The sequence below is a fragment of the Heloderma suspectum genome, chromosome Z, assembly GCF_057233095.1.
Source record: "Heloderma suspectum isolate Gila_16-S chromosome Z, 16-S_ref, whole genome shotgun sequence".
NCBI classification, from domain to species: Eukaryota; Metazoa; Chordata; class Lepidosauria; order Squamata; family Helodermatidae; genus Heloderma; species Heloderma suspectum.
In genome coordinates this window covers 16,990,955-17,008,321 of record NC_139476.1, presented here as the reverse complement: position 1 = coordinate 17,008,321, position 17,367 = coordinate 16,990,955, and the positions used below count along the sequence as shown (strand labels likewise).

Here is a 17,367-nt window from a genome sequence, read left to right as displayed (position 1 = left end):
TAGGGCCAGGCGCTCTCCACATCAAAAAATAATAATTCTGCACTCAGGTAATCCACATTCGGCACTTGGAAAAGCAGAGTTGTTCTGTTTGTTTGTCCATAGGAGAGAGATGGCTGTCTGATGCCGGCCCCCCTTCGCTTGCTGGACATCTTACCTTACCACCTCCCTGGCCTCTTGAGATTTCAACCAGGCATTTGCCCACAGAATTCCAAGCTTACCCTTCACAAATACTGAGGACTAGAAATGTGGCTTTTCAAAAATAAAAGAAAGGAAATGGAAATGGAAGCTGTGAATCTTGAGCTCGATGCCATCTTCTGCGCTTTTTCTGTGCTGCAGAATCACAGCACAAGGCTATAAGGTGTGTATGTGGGGGGAAGGGGCCATGTTTGCATGGGTCCAACACAAGGAGGGTTTGCTGCCGGGATCCACTCTGCAGCTATATCTGGACTGGTTCATTTGTTACACTGTTTTCTCCTGGCCTTCCTCCAAGGACTTGAGGGTAGCATACACCAACGGCGGGCAGAAAGAAGATCTCCAGATGTTTTTGGACTTCCAACTCCCAGCATTCTTAGCCCTTGGTCATGCTGGCAGGGCTTCTGGGAGTTGGAAATCCCAAACATCTGGAGATCTATTTATTTATTATTTATTATATTTATTTATATCCCGCCTTTTCCCCAATACTGGGACTCAAGGCGGAAATCTACCTTCTGCCCAGCCCCTGGGGTATACGGTTCCCCCCTCCTCACAAAAAAACATGGAGCTTTGTGACTGAGTGAGGGATTTGAACCTAGGACTCGAAAAATACCAAAGATGAAAGCGCAGAGGCTGCTTTTAAAGTGCACCAACTGAATGGCCCCAATCCTAAGCGAGAGATGCTATAACTACTACCGGAAAAGGATCCTCTTCAGCAGCTGCTGGTCTCCTTCTGAGTAGCCGGGCCAGTCCTTCTGCAGCTCTTTGTAAAAATAATCTTTCAGGGTGCACGTGCTGTCTTTGACGTTCATGTTTGCAACCTGCAGGACGGGAGGAAAGTTGATTTAACGCATTCGACGTGGGAAGCTTGAGAGAGACCAGGTAACCCTGCAGCCCCATCACTGCTGATGAAGCAGTTCGTTTCACAGGGGCTGCACGAGCCCCACACCTTCCTGCTGTTTGCATGCTATGCCCTCCTTCCCAGGCAAGATTTGGCAAACTAGAAAAGGCTCTGCTTATGCATTTTGAAAAGGTTCTAGTCCTCATGGATGTGGAGCAAAACCCGTCAGCCTGGGGAAGGCTCCTCTTCTCCGTTACTTGCCAGGGAAGAGAGGCCAACACTTTAAAAACCTGAACAACACAATTGCAATCAGGGTTGTAGTGGGGGAACAGCTCCATAAATTATACTGGCCCAAGAATTACCATGTCTTGAGGCATAGAGTATATACCCATCCATGCAAGGGCTCAGAAACTGAAGAGGAACGGGGACATACACCCCTGCGTATCACCCTGCCTGACTCACTCCAACGCCACCCTTCCCACCAGCATTTCAAAATCCCTCATTAGGCCCCCCTAACCCGGCATCCTGTTTCCAACTGCGATCAGCAAGATGGCCAAAAAAGCACAGGGGTGGCAGTGTTGAGCTTACGGAGGCAGACCGCTTCTGCCAATGGAGGCTCGGCTGAGACCAAGGGTGGGGGACCTCCAGCCTGCAGGGGCTAAGCTGGCCTGCAGAGGGTTCCCCATCTGGCCCACAGAGTCTTCATGGCTTCCTCTGGGGCACCGTTACAGATATTGTGGCTGATGGCCACGAAGGATCCTCCACAAAGGTTACTTCGTCCCTTCGCCTCTTGCATGCGGAACGACGGCAAAAGGGGGCATGGGTGTTTCTGGGACACTGCGGTGGGACCAGAATCACCTGCTGCAGGAGACCGTCCAGGGCATCCTTATCCTGCGGTGAAAGGCCATCCTTCTGCAGACGCAGGAGCAGCTCTGGTTTCTTGTAAGGCTTGAGGGCCAGCAAGTGCATCACCCGGTCCCTGAAAGGCCGGCCAGAGACAGCGCTGTTGCTCTTCTTCATGACGCTGGGGATCTTGACGGGTGTCGGGTGTATCCGTGAGGGGACGGTGTCAGAAACCCCTGGCGCAGGCTTGCGCACTTTGACTGTCTTGCCTGGGGGGGGGGGGGGGGAGAAAACAGAAGCCTGGTCAACAGGATCCAGTTGTGCCTTAAAAAGGAAGACTTTCCAATTGTTCAGTTCATGTTCCCCTAGGGGTTCTTTCCCCTTCTGCACCCCTGAGGGAATTGCTCTCTCATAGTCAGTCTCCGCATCCTCCTTCTAAAGTCTCCTAGGCTACCTTCTTCCTCCAGCTCCAGTTTTATGATTTTGTACACAGGAAGTTTCTTAAGGCATCGAAAACCTCCCTCCCGCCCCTTATTGCTCTTCCTCTGCCCTTAGCAGCCTGTATTTTGTGAGCCAGGACAGTGAGCGATCCACATAACCTTTAAGGAAAAGTCCCCATCATTCTAGTACCCTGGTTCACAAAACAAACTCCCTGATCACAGCAGACATCAAAAGAGTCCCCCTTTATTCTCTTAGGCTTGGGATATGTATATTAGTGTTCCAACCTTTTTCGCTCTCTGTTCTTCCTTTCCTTCTCCCCACTAACTCCAAGAACATTCCCCCTTTTTCTCTCTGTTCTCCCTTTCCTTCTCCCCACTTCCTTTCTTCCTTTCCTTCTTCCCCACTAACTCCAAGGTTTCCCCCTTTCACTCTCCATTCTCCCTATCCTTCTCCCCACTAACTCCAAGGTTTCCCCCTTTTCGCTCTCCGTTCTTCCTTTCCTTCTCTCCACTAACTCCAAGAACATTTGCCCTTTTTCTCTCTGTTCTCCCTTTCCTTCTCCCCACTAACTCCAAGAAGGTTTTCCCGTGTCTCCATAGGTCTAGCTGAAGTCCTCATTGCCTTCTCAATTAGACCTCTTGGGTATCTGTCCAATCCCTTGTGCCCTCCTACCTCCCCCTCATTTATCAAAATGTTTTATTCCGCTTTACCATGCCAAATACTACTCGAGGTGGCTAATAAAGTAGAAAATAAAACATAAAAGTAGAATTAAAGACATTCAAGAAATACAAAAGCACCCTCCAGTTAAAGCCTACCTCAGCATGGGCCAAAAATCCAAAAGCCTGTCTGAATACAAACATCTTTGCCTGCTGGTGGAAGGACAACGAAGATGGTGCTACCTGGGCTTCCCGTGGCAGGGAGCTCCTGAGCCTGGGTGCAGCCAGTGAGAAGGCCTTTTCTCATGTTCCTGCCAACTGTGCCTCTGATGGTGGCAGGACAGAAAGGAAGCCCTCTCCTAAGAACCTGAAAACCTAGGCGGGCTCCTAAGCAAGAAGGTGGTCTTTCAGACAGCCTGGTCCCGAGCCGTGTAGGGCTTTACAGGTTGGGAAAGGCTGCTCTAGGCTTAAGACCTTGTACACGTGAACACTACCCATCAGAACGAGGACAGGCAGTAAACATCTTTGATATTTGCAGATGCCCATGTGCTTCTAAGTTGTATTCCTGTGGCATGAGGACTAACAGACAGACAGTGACAGTAGAGAGCTTATAGTTGCAAAGACACTTAGGATGTACTTCTATGCATGTTTAGACAGAAAAAAGTCCTACAACTCCTGCATCTTAAGAAGGATGCAGACAAGTTGGAGAGGGTTCAGAGGAGGGCAACAAGGGTGATCAGGGGACTGGAAACAAAGCCCTGTGAGGACAGACTGAAAGAACTGGGCATGTTTAGCCTTGAGAAGAGAAGACTGAGGGGAGATAGGATAGCACTCTTCAAGGACTTGAAAGGTTGTCCCAGAGAGGAAGGCCAGGATCTCTTCTCCATCATCCCAGAGTGCAGGACACGGAATACTGGGCTCAAGTGACAGGAAGCCAGATTCCGGATGAACACCAGGAGAAACTTCCTGACTGTTAGAGCAATACGACAATAGAACCAATTACCTAGGGAGGTAGTGGGCTCTCCCACACTGGTGGTGTTCCAGACAAGGCTGGACAGCCATCTGTCAGGGATGCTCTGACTTCCTGGGCAGGGGGTTGGACTCGATGGCCTTGTAGGCCCCTTCCAATCCTACTATTCTATGATTCCATGAACTCCCAGCATGCTAGGAGTTGTAGGACTTTTTTTCTGTCTAAGCTTACATAGGATTGTACCCTTATATTATAAGCTTGGGAGGATAAACACCCACCATCTCTTGTCCAGTGGTCTGAGAAACTTCCTGCTTTCCCTACATTTGAACATATATCCTACTGGCATCAATCTCATCTGGATACCTATTCAGACACATGGGCTGCTTATACGTATATCTAAGATACAAATGCTCAATTTTTGTTCATGGCATTGTGAATTGACACCAGGGTGCTGCTTTTGGGGGGGGGGGGGGGTTGATTATGTTGCAGATTAATAAAAGTTAGAAAAAATAAATATAAAATAATGGCTAATAGGGGAAAAAGAACACAAGCCCCCTGAAATCTCCCATGCAGGGTGAGGAGGGGGCCAATTGCCCCTCGCTATGCACTACATGAGGGACGGCTGCCCCAGCCCCCAATTTCAGTGCTGCAGCATCACATATCCAGGGGGTGGGAGATTTCCCTGTAGTTTACCCTGCCACCAAGATTCCCCAATGCTCCCTGGGGACAGCAATCCCATGGCCCCATAGACAGTATCGAGGTGGGGATAGGATAAGTCTGCAAAAGCGACCTCGGAGAGGAGAAAAGGGGGCAGTTCTGTGGGCAGGAAGGGGACTGGGGAGGCCAGCTTATGAAGACTCCTCTGGCCTAGCCAGCCTCCCTCCCTCCCTGCAGAGCCCCAGCTAGGCAGGCAAAAAAACCCACCTAGCAAAACTGCCTCCGTGCTGTCCCCACTCCACATAGGATGTCTGTCAGCCTCCGAATTCAGAGGCAGACAGGTGTCCCAAAGGGACTGCGCCCCACATTCTTTTGTTGTGACACATACGGCCCCCCAATTCTCACCCAGGATGAGACAAAGGGCTAGAAGCAAAGTGACTGGTGTCTAAACGCAGATATGGGGCAAGAGTTGTGTTGATTGTTTGCTGACATGAAGGGGCCTTCTTGTCCCTTCTGCGTCTTCCTTCCTTTTTGTTTTTAAAAACATTTCTCACTAGATTGGAAAGCTTGCCTTTGGCTTTTCATTTTAGCAGCCTGGTGACCTCCAGAAGTTTTGCATGACAAGTGCCAGGATTCCTGACCACTGGCTGTGGCTGATGGGAATTGATGTCCGGTATGTGTGGAGGGCACCAGAGTTGGGAAGGCAAGCTTAGATCTTTGGAGGTACTTTATAAAAAAAAGCAACACACTTATTTTTGCAGAAGAGGAGAGACCAGAAGCCTGTCCTCTCCCCCCTCACTCAGAACGTTCATTTCAAGAAGCTCATTTCCCGGGGGACGGGGGAGTAGGACAACCTCCTCCACTGCTAACTGATAAGGACTGCCCCAGCAAGTCATGTGTTCTTCCCAGAACACAGGAAAACACGATACTTCCTTCCTGATGCACTTGGCTGACTAAAAGAAAAGATGAGTCAGGGATAAACTCAGCCACCCAGAAAGCACAGCTGTGTGCAGATTTGAGCTCTCCAAAGGGTGGGGGTCAACGCCAGGGGGTCTCTCTGAGGGATCTGGGACCTTGAGGGTCATCTAGTCTAACCCTCCTGCCACTGGGAAAAAAATCTTCTTCTACAGCATCTCTGATAGGGATTCCACACCCTCTTGTCTTCCTTTCTTTTCAAAAGTAAAGGAATTTTTTAAAATGTTCACAACAGCTGCTACGGTTATCATGAGAAATATACCAAAACCACAAGACGTAGACCGGAATGGGCAATTGGTGGCCCTCCTACAACTCCCATCAGCCCTAGGCAGCATAACCAATGGTGAAGGATAATGGGATTCGTAGGCCAAGGCACCTGGAAGGCCACAAGTGGCCCAGCCCTGAAGTAAAATGTGATATGGCGGCAAAAAAGGCAAATGCGGTTTTGGGCTGCATTAATAGAAGTATAGCTTTGAAGTAATGGGAGGTACCAGTTCTCCTCTACTCAGCACTGGTTAGGCCTCATCTGGAGTACTGTGTCCAGTTCTGGGCATCACACTTCACTTTAAGAAGGAAGGATGCAGACAAGCTGGAGAGGGTTCAGAGCAGGGCAATGAAGGTGATCAGACACTGGAAACAAAGCCCTATGAGGAGAGACTGAAAGAACTGGGCATGTTTAGCTTGGAGAAGAGAAGACTGAGGGGAGATAGGATAGCGCTCTTCAAGGACTTGAAAGGCTGTCACAAAGAGGAAGATCAGGATCTCTTCTCCATCATCCCAGAATGCAGGACACGGAAGGATGAGCTCAAGCTGCAGGAAGCCAGATTCCGGCTGAACATCAGAAAAACTTCATGACCGTTAGAGCAATACAACAATGGAACCCATTACCTGGGGAGGTGGCGGGAGGGACTGGAGGCATTCAAGATGAGACTGGACAGCCATCTGCCAGGGATGCTTTGACCTGGATTCCTGCATTGAGCAGGGGGGTGGACTCAAGGGTCTTATAGGCCCCTTCCAACCCTACTCTTATATGATTCTATGAAAATACAGCGCTTCCTTGCAATTTAGCCTCGAGTGGGCCAACAGGGCATCTTTTGTCTGCCCTGTTAAAACCCAGAATGGTGCCCTGCTGCTTCTGCTCCTGTCAACTATCAAGCGCTTTGATAAAGAGACCTGCTTCTCCATGTCACAGGATTTTAAAAGGTTAAAGAGAACCCTGCGTGTTCTCCCACTGCTGGGCTGGATTCAGATTTAGTGATACTTGGAATAGGCCCCCTGAAATCAGTGGGGCTTAAGCGAGTTGTAACCAACTTAAGTCCCACTGATTTTAGAAATTCTACTCAAAGCAGCGATCCAGCCCGTTGCTCACACAGCACACAACTCAAGTTACATCCACATAACGGTGCCATTTCAACACTCTACAGCCCAGTTCACCAGTGAGAGATGGTTTCGACTAATTCACTGGGGGGACTGGTTCAAAAGTCCCTTTAAGTTTTTCTAAAGAGATGAAAATGAGAGACACCCCCACCTACCCAGGCCCAATTTAGAAACACAGAAGAATCACACTGCTGGACACCCCCAAAGAAGCGTATGGCCACGCAGGGTACATGATGGTGAATTTACAGATGTCACACTTTATTCATCAAGAAAACAGAAGGAGGTGAGCATCCACAGTAGATCACAAAGAAGAGAAATGGGTTCTCAGGATGCAAGATAGACTTTATTATAAGAAGCCCAATGCGTTTCAGCCTTTTTCTCATTTTAGGCCTTCTTCACAGGGTAAAGAAAGAAGTCTGCAGGATTTTTTCAGCACAGGATGGTCTCCTGTGTCAATCTCCTGGCGACCGCCAGCAGGCATTCCAACTGATGAAAGGTCACCTACTAACTTCCTTTTCCCTCCCCATCCCCTTTTCCTTGTGTGCGGTGTCTTTTTATATTGTAAGCTGGCAGGGGCCGTCTTGTTTTACTGATTGCATGTATGCTGCTCTAGTGACTTTCTGGTGGAGGAGGGAGATAAAAGTTCTTTAAATAAATAAAATATTCCACCATGAGATGATGGGCTATCAGCTGTTATCAGGTGGCTTCCTCCTAAAATCATAGAATAGTAGGGTTGGAAGGGGCCTAGAACACCATCCAGTCCACCCCCCTGCTCAATGCAGGAATCCAAGTCAGAGCATCCCTGACAGATGGCTGTCCAGCCTTGTCTTGAAGGCCTCCAGTGTGGGAGAGCCCGCCACTGTCGTATTGCTCCAACAGTCAGGAAGTGTTTCCTGATGTTCAGCTGGAATCTGGCTCCCTGCAACTTGAGCCCATTATTCCATGTCTTGCACTCTGGGATGATGGAGAAGAGATCCTGGCCTTCCTCTCTGTGACAACCTTTCAAGTCCGTGAAGAGCGCTATCAGATCTCCCCTCGGTCTTCTCTTCTCAAGGCTAAATATGCCCAGATTTTCCAGTCTCTCCTCACAGGGCTTTGTTTCCAGTCCCCTGATCATCTTTGCTGCCCTCCTCTGAACCCTCTCCAGCTTGTCTGCATCCTTCTTCAAGTGTGGTGCCCAGAAATGGACACAGTATTCCAGATGAGGCCTAACCAGTGCTGAGTAGAGGGGGACTAGTACTTTCCAGGATTTGGAAGCTATGCTTCTATTAATGCAGCCCAAAAGAGCATTTGCCTTTTTTGCAGCCACATCACACTGTTGGCTCATATTCACCCTCTCAAGTTGCCAAGCTCAGAAACGTTCTCCCTGCCTGCTGTAAAGACGGAAAGTCAAAGAGCCCCTTACCTACGTAGCGGCCTCCCGGCTTGATGACGATAGCTCCGCGGCTGCGTGTCTCCTCTTCCACCAGGGCCATGCTCTGTTTCGCTTTCTGGTAAGATTCATCAGTGGCACAGACGGTGATCTTGTCCTGGATGCTGCCGAGACAATCCAGCTGGATGTGCCCATTGCTGCAGGAAAAGAGTGGACTGTAAGCCCCTCGGGTCAGCAACCTGGTTTCTTCTGCTTTGTGAAATGGGGGGGGAAAAACCTAGTGCCTCAAAAATGAGACTCCCCCCAAAGGGCAAACTCATGTGCTGGATAGTGCAAAGTATTCGCTATAGCTCAACACGGTGGAAGGAATCAAATTTACTGGTGATTTTTACTCAAACTATCTGTTTAAAATACTGACAGATTCCCACCTCCTCTCTACTAAAATTTGGCACAGGCTAGAAGTGGTTGCCGAGATGCACTGATTTCCACTCACGCAGACAAGAGTTTAAAATAGAACAGCATGCTTTTATTCGAAAAAGGTAACAGGCACACACAGCTTTCCCACTTAATACAGAAATAGAAAAAGAACAGAATTAGCTGACTATATTCATCAGCAGAGGATCAGTTTTCCTTTAAAGACCCTTTGCAAGGGGTATGGAAAAGATCCCAGGAAACCTGAACAAAGGCAAAACATGGCACTTGGGGTGAGGCTGTGTTTTATACCCTTGTAATATGCCAGTTTCCACACCTATTTCCATACCTGGTAACTTTTATGTTTTAAGCTTGCTGACTGGTGATCATAAGGCGTCCTGGCTCATTCTAAGCCCCTTACTCTAAATCTAAGCACCTCCCATCTACTAACATCATTGCTGACTTCTTTGTTAATTCCAAAGAAAGTCAAAATGTCCCCCAGAGTCTCCTAAAGCATCCTGTCTTTGTATCCTGCCATTGGTAACGGATCTAAAAAAATGTGCATCAACCACAAACTCTTCCCTTAAACTTCTCTCTTTGGCGAAGTCAAATGACTTTGCTACCAGCAACTTCCTGAAATTAATTCTGGCTCAAACTAGCCTCAATCTTTGATCAGGCCTATTGAACCAATCCTTGCCTCTCTTAGCTAGCTGTTCTATACCTATCTATACTCTCTTATGCTATCTATCTGCTCTTACATGTAAGCAAAACTTTATGATAGGTTCATGTGGCCTTCTGCCTTAGATAAGCTCAGTTACAATGCCTTTTAAACTTCTCACAGCATTTCAGAATCTGAAATACATTGAACTATAATACGCAGTTATAGTACATCGGCCATGGAAGGTCACTGGGTGACTTTCACAGACTCTCAGCCCAAGCTACCACACAGGGCTGTTGTTGTGAGGATAAAAGGGAGAGGAGGAGGATTATGTAAGCCTCCTTGATATCCTTAAGGAGGAAAAAAGGCAGGGTATGTATGTATGTATGAATGAATGAATAAATAAATAAATAAATTGTACTACCCAGCACCAGAGTTTTGCTTTCTTTCGGTTTTCTCTTCTGCTTTGCACAACACGTTGATATTTACTTTTTTGTAGAATTTATAAACCACCCTTCATCCACAAGGGATCCCAGGGCGGTGTACACAACATTAAACAAACAAATGAATGAATAAACTCAATATAAAAACCATATACAATTATACGTTAAAAGACAAATTAAAACAGCAACTCTTCAACTGAGAAGCAGAACAAAAACGCAAGGGTCAATTCAATTTTAAAATAAATGGTTAAATCCTATATACATTAACATGAGAGTAAGTGCCACTTAATTCTATGCGGTTTACTTCTGAGTAGGCGTGTATGGGACTCCACTGTAAAAGGTCAAATTGTTAAAATCCTTGGGCAAAAAGTAACATTTCAGGCATCAACCGGATCTCTTTTGGGAGGGCATTCCGAAATCGGGGTGCTACTACAGGAATAAAGCTAAACAATACTTTTTAAAAAGAGTTGCAGGATCAGGCGCAGATGCATTTTGCTCATCTGGAAGAATCTGTTGCAACCCTCCATTCCTCTCAGAGCTGAAGAGTGCCACTCACCTGGACACATACTGCTGGATGCAGTCAAAACTCCCCTGGGGGCTGTCTTTGCCGATATGGGAGAGATAAAATGAGAACGCCCGGGCTCCTGTTGGGCAGTCCGGTCTGGGGATCGAGATGTGCTGTCAAAAAAGGAAAGTGGCAAAGTTAAACCTCAGATACAGCGAGGGAGACAAGCAGAACGTTCGCAAGAATCCATAGCCAGTTATTGCAGGAGTTTTAGATGATGAATCAAATGATTAAACTGGCATTCCTTTGCTTAGGAGGAAAAAGATAGTTCTACAGGAAAATGTATAGAATCACAGGGTTGGAAGGGACCTTGGAGATCATCTGGCCTGTTCAACATAGGCTCTGTGCTGCAGGGTATGGCTACAGCTCAGCCTCTGCATAAACACCTGAAGCCAAGGAGGGCCTACACCCTCCGGAGGCATGCCTGTGCATCCTTCGAAGAGGCACGCTACGTATGCCAGGTCGTGGCAGTCATCTGTTGAGCCCACATGTGGCAACCTGTGGAGCAGATGAGGCTCTCAGCTGCTCTTGGTGCGGTCCACAGCATCCCCAGAAGCCCACCCACTATTAGCCATGGGTAAACAGAGATCTTGGTCAGGACCACTGGGCCGTGGGGGGAGGTTAACGCCTCTTTCTCCCCACATCCATGATCCCAATCACGACTGCTGCTTCCCCACTGCTAAGAGCACCAGGATCACTGAGGGGAGGGCTTTAATCTCACCCTTCCAATGACTGCTTTTGCCCTGGTTCCACTCACAAGCCCCACTCACTCTTTCACCTGCCAAAGGGCTCTGCCAGAGCCAGTGCAGCTCCCACCCCCAAAAAGTTGCCCACCCCTTGCCTAGCACAATGAGCGACTGGGTTTGCCATGGTAGAGTGTGGTTTGTCGAACCACGGGTTAGCGGGTTGTCTGAACCCAGGGCATTTTCTGCAGTGTGTCTTATTTTTCTCGAACAGGCCACCTTGAGAACCCGTGGCTAACTGTTGGGTTGTCAGGGTGGCTAACAAGCTAACACGCTAACTCATAGTTCAACCAACAACCCACGTGCAACTGCTGAGTGGGGGTTAGCATGTTGTGTGAACAGCCCCAGTGTCTACATTGACTGGTAGCTCTTCCCAGCAGTTCATCAGTTGCTACCTGAACTCCCTGGACACGCTCTGGGGCTTGAACCTGGGACCTCCTGTGTGCACAGTGGGGGCTTTGCCCCTGAGTCTAGGAACACTATTCTAAGATGAGGCATGCTCTTGCATGGGAGAGAATGCCTCTCCCAAGATGGTACTTGCATTAAAAAAACAGTAATTTTGTTTTTAAGCACAACAACCCGAAGTTTAATCTAACCGTTAAAAATGACCAAACGCTAAAGTTTGGGAAACAAGTAGTGAGAAATTGGGGCGGGGGGAGGCAGAGAGAGAGACGGAAAGACTGATGACGTGAGCTGCAACTCACTAGAGACCGGGGGTGGGGGGACCCCAGGGAGGCTGAACACAGTTTCTGTATGTGTCCATGTTTAAATATCTGAATTGTAGTCATTCTTTTACAACCTGTCTGCATTTATTGATGGGGCTTTTAACTTGCCTTCCCCCTCTAACAAGGAATGTTCAAAACAGCTTACAATGTTTAAAAAGAAATCCAGAAAAAATAAATACAACCAAATCATAATCGGCCAGTAGATGACAGCAGAGTAAATCAAAACTATGAGAGGGAGACAAGAAAAGAGGGGATCACAGGAAAAGGGAAGAAATCAAACAAAAGGCAAGCTAAACGCTTAGAATCATAGAATAACAGGGTTGGAAGGGGCCTATAAGACCATCGAGTCCAACCCCCTGCTCAATGCAGGAGTCCAAGTCAGAGCAAGAAGAAAAATCTTTAACTGGCAACAAAGACCAAAGGGGAAGGGGAACGGTGGATCTCTTGGGGGAAGGAGTTCTGGGGCTGTCATAGAGTAGGCCCTTTGCATTGTTCTCACCAACTATTTAAATGCTTCCCTATGAAAAGAACACTCAAAGACAACCCGCATGTAGAAAAATAGCCTGTCAGGGAAAAACCCTGAGAAGCCGGTTTTCTACATGCAAGGAGGCATTAACCCAAACAAAGCCCTCGGCTCCACACAGGGCCTACAAGCAAACAAGGCCACCCGGACACCGAGTGGCGGTTGCTGATGGAATTCCCCACCCTTTTATGGCACTTTCGGTACTTTTGCAGAATTCCTTTGAAAGCCTCACAAGGCGAGGCGGGGAGAAAGGGCCGCGCCGCACCACTTCCCGTCCCTCATTAACATTTATGTTAAGAGGCCAGGCTTGCTTCGGTGCTGGAGGGGATCTCACCAATGGTTCCCGGGAATGATTATTTACGGCAGACGCTCAAGGGACTCTGGGCTGCTCAGCAGAGGCGGCAGGCGCTCTCTAAGGGTGGGGAGATGCTGCTGCTGTTTATTTCTCTGGCTGCCACCTGCCCTTAAAAATAGAACGGCTGCAGCTGCGACTTTTGCTCCCGTACCAGCAATTGCTCGAAACAACACAGAAATGAGAAAATGCCTGGTTTCGACCGTGCAGCCCCAGGAATAGAATAACGGCAGTTTTGTTTTTCTGGTGGGAATTCATATCTGAACTAAAAAGGATTTCCAGAAGTTCAGAACATCAGCCCTGCTAGACTGGACCCGGGGTCCATCTAGTCCAGCATTCTGTTCACACAGCAGCCAACCTACTGTCGCCCAGGACCCTACAAGCAGGGCATGAGCAAAACAGCACCCTCCCGCCCATGTTCCCCAGCAGCTGGTGTCCTCTGGTCCTGGAGGTAGCACAGAGCCATCGAGACTAGTAGCTGTTGATAGCCTTCTCCTCCAGGAATACGTCCAACCCCCTTTCAAAGCCATCCAAACTGGTGGCCATCGTTACATCCTATGGTAGGGAGTTCCATAGTTTAACTCTGCACTGTGTGAAGGACTTCCTTTGACCTGTTCTGAATCTCCCACCCATCAGCTTCATAGGATGACCCCACTGGGTTCCAGTATTAGGAGAGAAGGAGAAAAATGTTTCCCACTCCACATTCTCCACACCAGGCATAATTCTGTAGACCTCTATCATGTCTCCCTCCTTTTTTCCAAGCTAAACAATCCCAGCTGTTATAACCTTCTCTCATAGGGGAGATGCTCCAGCCCCTTGAAAATTTTAGTGTGAAGGACTTCTTCACACAGCACATACTTAAACTATGGTATTCGCTACCACAGGATGTCGTGATGGCCACCAACTTGGACGGCTTTCAAAGGGGGTTGGACAAATTCCTGGAGGAAAAGGCTATCGATGGCTACTAGTCTTCATGGCTACGTGCTACTTCCAGGACCAGAGGCAGTGAGCCTATGGACACCAGCTGCTGGGGAACATGGGTGGGAGGATGCTGCTGCACTCATGTCCTGCTTGCGAGTTCCCGGTCAACAGCTGGTTGGCCACTGTGTGGACAGAATGCTGGACTAGATGGACCCTTGGTCTGGTCCAGAATGGCTCTTCCGATTTTCTTATGTCCTTTTCTGCACTTCTTCCAGCTCTACAATATCTTTTGTTTTGGTGTGGTGACCAGAACGGTCCACAGTATTCCAAGTGTGGTGGCAGTTAAAGTGGGAAACGGCTCATTTTGAGGTCCATCCCAGTTTCACAACACGGGCATACGCTCCTACCCCGGCCTTCCAAGAAACGTCTTGCTGATCTTGCCTCGGCTGGGAACTCACAAAGTTAGCCTTTGGTCAAGCTCCTCTTCTCAACACCTGTCCACAAGATAAGGGCCGGCCCGCTTCGCTGGTTGTTGTAAGGACTACAATAGCCTGGCAATGGCCATGAAGCAGTCTGGATGCTTGAACAACCATTTCATATGGTTTCGAGCCAACCCCATATTGCCTGTTGGCAGAAACGAGTCTTTCCCCAACCCTGTGGCCTCCAGATGTGTTGGGACTGCAATTTCCATCATTCTCAGCCAGCAGTCCAACAGATCTAGAGGGTACCAGGCTGGGGAAGACTTCTATATGGGTGGCGGTCTGGTGGGAGGCAGCTTCCCGCCTTCCTGCTACCTTTGAACATCGCGCATTCCGTCTCGGCGAGGGATGCGGTGGAATTAAAATTCTGCACCACAACAGGATTCAATTCTGCAACCTCCATCAATTACGCCATCTGGGAAACTTCGCCTTTTCTAGACGCATTTTAATTGAGCTTTGGGGCTGGTAGTAGGATGGACAGGGTCCATGGCTTCAGTTGTCTATGCTCTGGTAATCTCCAAGTTAGATTACTGCAATGCACTCTCCGTGGGGCTGCCTTTGAAGATGGTTCGGAAACTGCAGCTCGAGCAAAATGCGGCAGCCAGATTGCTAACAGGGACCAGAAGGTCCGAACATGTAAGACCGACTTTGGCCTGCTTGCATTGGCTGCCTGTATGTTTCCAAGCCCAATTCAAGGTACTGGTTTTAACCTATAAAGCCTTACACGGCTTGGGACCACAATACCTAAGGGAGTGCCTCTCCTGACACGAACCTACCCATATACTACACTCAACATCTAAGGTCCTCCTCTGGCTACCTACACCGGGGGAAGCTTGGAAGACATCGACAAGGGAGAGGGCCTTTTCGTTGGTGGCCCCCAAATTATGGAATGATCTCCCCGATGAAGCCCGCCTGGCACCAACATTGTTATCTTTACGGTGCCAAGTTAAGACCTTTCTCTTCTCTCAGGCATTCGGCAGCATATGATAAGTTTTAATCGATCCTGGAATGTGTTATGGTTGTTTGCTTTTGAGATTCTTTGAAGTTGTTTTAGATATACATTTCTTTTGTGTATATTGTCTGTTCATGTGTTTTTTTATGTAAATGTTTTTTAATCTCTGTATATTGTATTTTTAATGTTTTTAATCTTTGTAAACCCCAGAGAGCTCTGGCTACTGGGTGGTATAGAAATGTAATAAATAGTAATAGTAGTAGTAGCAGTAGTAGTAATAATTAATGATGATGATGGAAATGGCCTTGGAATCCCTGCGGGGTGACCTCTCCTGAGAGAGAGACAGGGAGTGCGACCCCGTTGATTCTTTAGGACTTCTTGCTGGCTTTCGATACCATCAACCACGGTGTCCTTCCGTACAGGCATCTGGGTTGAAGCCCTGACCTGACCCTGTGCTTTCCCAACCCAAGATCTCAAGCAGATCTTTGGAGTCATGAGGACTTGGAACCTGAAAACCAAAGATGCTCAAGGAGCTTGATTCTGTCCTCAGTTCCACGTTCTGGAGGTTTTTTGTGAGGGTGCAATATTGAAAACTGGCACAGCAGAATTTTTTTTAAAAAGGGAGGAAGAAGTGAGTGGCTCAATAAGGCAGGTGGAACAGCAAATGACTGGAAGCAGGGCTTGGGCCGGGCCTTCCACCTTGTCACTGCCTTGGGGCTGAAGGGGACAGTAGCATTAATATTCCAAATGCTAGCCTGATTATTGATAGCATTTTGAGCCTGCTATTCATCCGAAAATGGCGCTCAGAGCAGCTTACAAAGATTAAGAATGAGACTGTCTATGCCCTCAATCCTACAGTCAAAAAGACACGACACAAAAGGAAAAGGTTTGGGAGGGAGAAGGGGGGAAAAAAACAGAAAGCAAAACATAGGCCCTGGTTCTGAGTTTCAGAGTTCTTATACGTGTTCTTTCCAGCAGGGACAGGCAAAAACAAGTGTCCTGCAGCTGTTCCTTCTCTGGCTGACTAAATATGAAAGGAAAAGTGGATTTATTTATTTTTAAGCCACTACATATCTTAAAATGTGGCCCGTTCAGGCCTTTGGGGAAAGAATTAAGGCTGCACGTTTTCGCTCCTGCCCTTCCCGTGCACTTGCTTGGAGGTCAGAGTGCGTGCAGTGGTGACAGTGGTTCTGACCCTTTTTTTTTGCACCTTTGGAGTCTTCTGGGTCTGAGTTCATGAGGTGTGGAGAAGGCCTGATGGGAGAGAAGCCAGTTCAAGGAGAGGTCGGCAGGGCCAGCTAGGAAAAGAGAGGAGGGGGGCACTTCCAGGAGGTGAGGAGGACGTTTACACGGGCTTCAGCGGCCTCGACTTCGCGCCCTCCAGCTGTGTTCAACTACAGTTCCCTGGGGGGCACAAGAGCTGGTCTTAAGGAGGGTGAATGAGGCTGCGATGCACTCCCATCATCCAGATCCCTGGACACTGTTTCTCCTTCTCCAGTCTCAAAAAAGGTGACCAAGTTTGCCTCTCGCTTGGAACCAAGCACATGTGCAGGAAAACATGCCTTGGAGCCAAGATGGAACTTGTCAGCCCTGCCTGGCTGGATCAGGCCAAGGTCCAGCCCATCGAGTGCCTGCAGCAGCTGGATGGATGGGTCTGGAAGCTGAAAAGCGGCACGTGGTGGAGAGCATTGTCCTGGGTGCTGAACTGGCTGACGAACCGTGGCAGGCCACCCTCACCCGTGAAAGTTTTCACTGTGAACGTTTGAATGGAATGGTCAACAGACCGCATCTCAGTGAACTCAGCTCGTGAACTCCTCAGCTCCAAAGCAGCGGTGACACCAAGTGCTGGTTCACATGAGCCAAAGGGGAGTTAGGCCAGGCAACCTGGTGCCCCCCCAGATGTGTGGGAGCACAGATCCCATCCATCCCAATTGGGGGGATGATGGAACTTGCGGTCCAACCCATCTGGAGACTGCCATGCTGAGGAAGGCTACACCCTCCCACAAGAGGCATTTTCAAGTCTGAAATGGGGCAGAGCAGGCCTTTTGAAGGTGAGAGCCATGTGACCGCCCTCATTCAGAAGGTGGTGAGAGCTCTTCTCTACCCTTGTCAGTCAGACTGGTTTCTTCGCTTCCCTTCCAAGTTCTCTTTGTTTCAAAAAGGATCTCAGAATTGTTGTAGATCACAAGCTGAACACAAGCCCACAATGTGAAGTGGCTGCAAAAAAGGCAAATGAGATTTTGGGCTGCACGAATAGACGTCTAGCTTCCA

General features: G+C 48.4%; 1 protein-coding gene across 1 annotated transcript in view; it reads right to left on the bottom strand.

Annotated features, from left to right (window-relative positions):
* ELL (elongation factor for RNA polymerase II) overlaps nt 1-17,367 on the bottom strand; it is a 53,737-nt gene that overhangs the window by 14,651 nt on the left and 21,719 nt on the right. Inside the window, exons 3-6 of the mRNA XM_084825782.1 lie at nt 10,393-10,514; nt 8,358-8,521; nt 1,892-2,145; nt 889-1,013 (exon numbers count right to left, since the gene is read on the bottom strand). Of these exons, the coding sequence (XP_084681908.1) occupies nt 889-1,013; nt 1,892-2,145; nt 8,358-8,521; nt 10,393-10,514 (665 nt within the window). The remainder of the gene's footprint in view (nt 1-888; nt 1,014-1,891; nt 2,146-8,357; nt 8,522-10,392; nt 10,515-17,367) is intronic.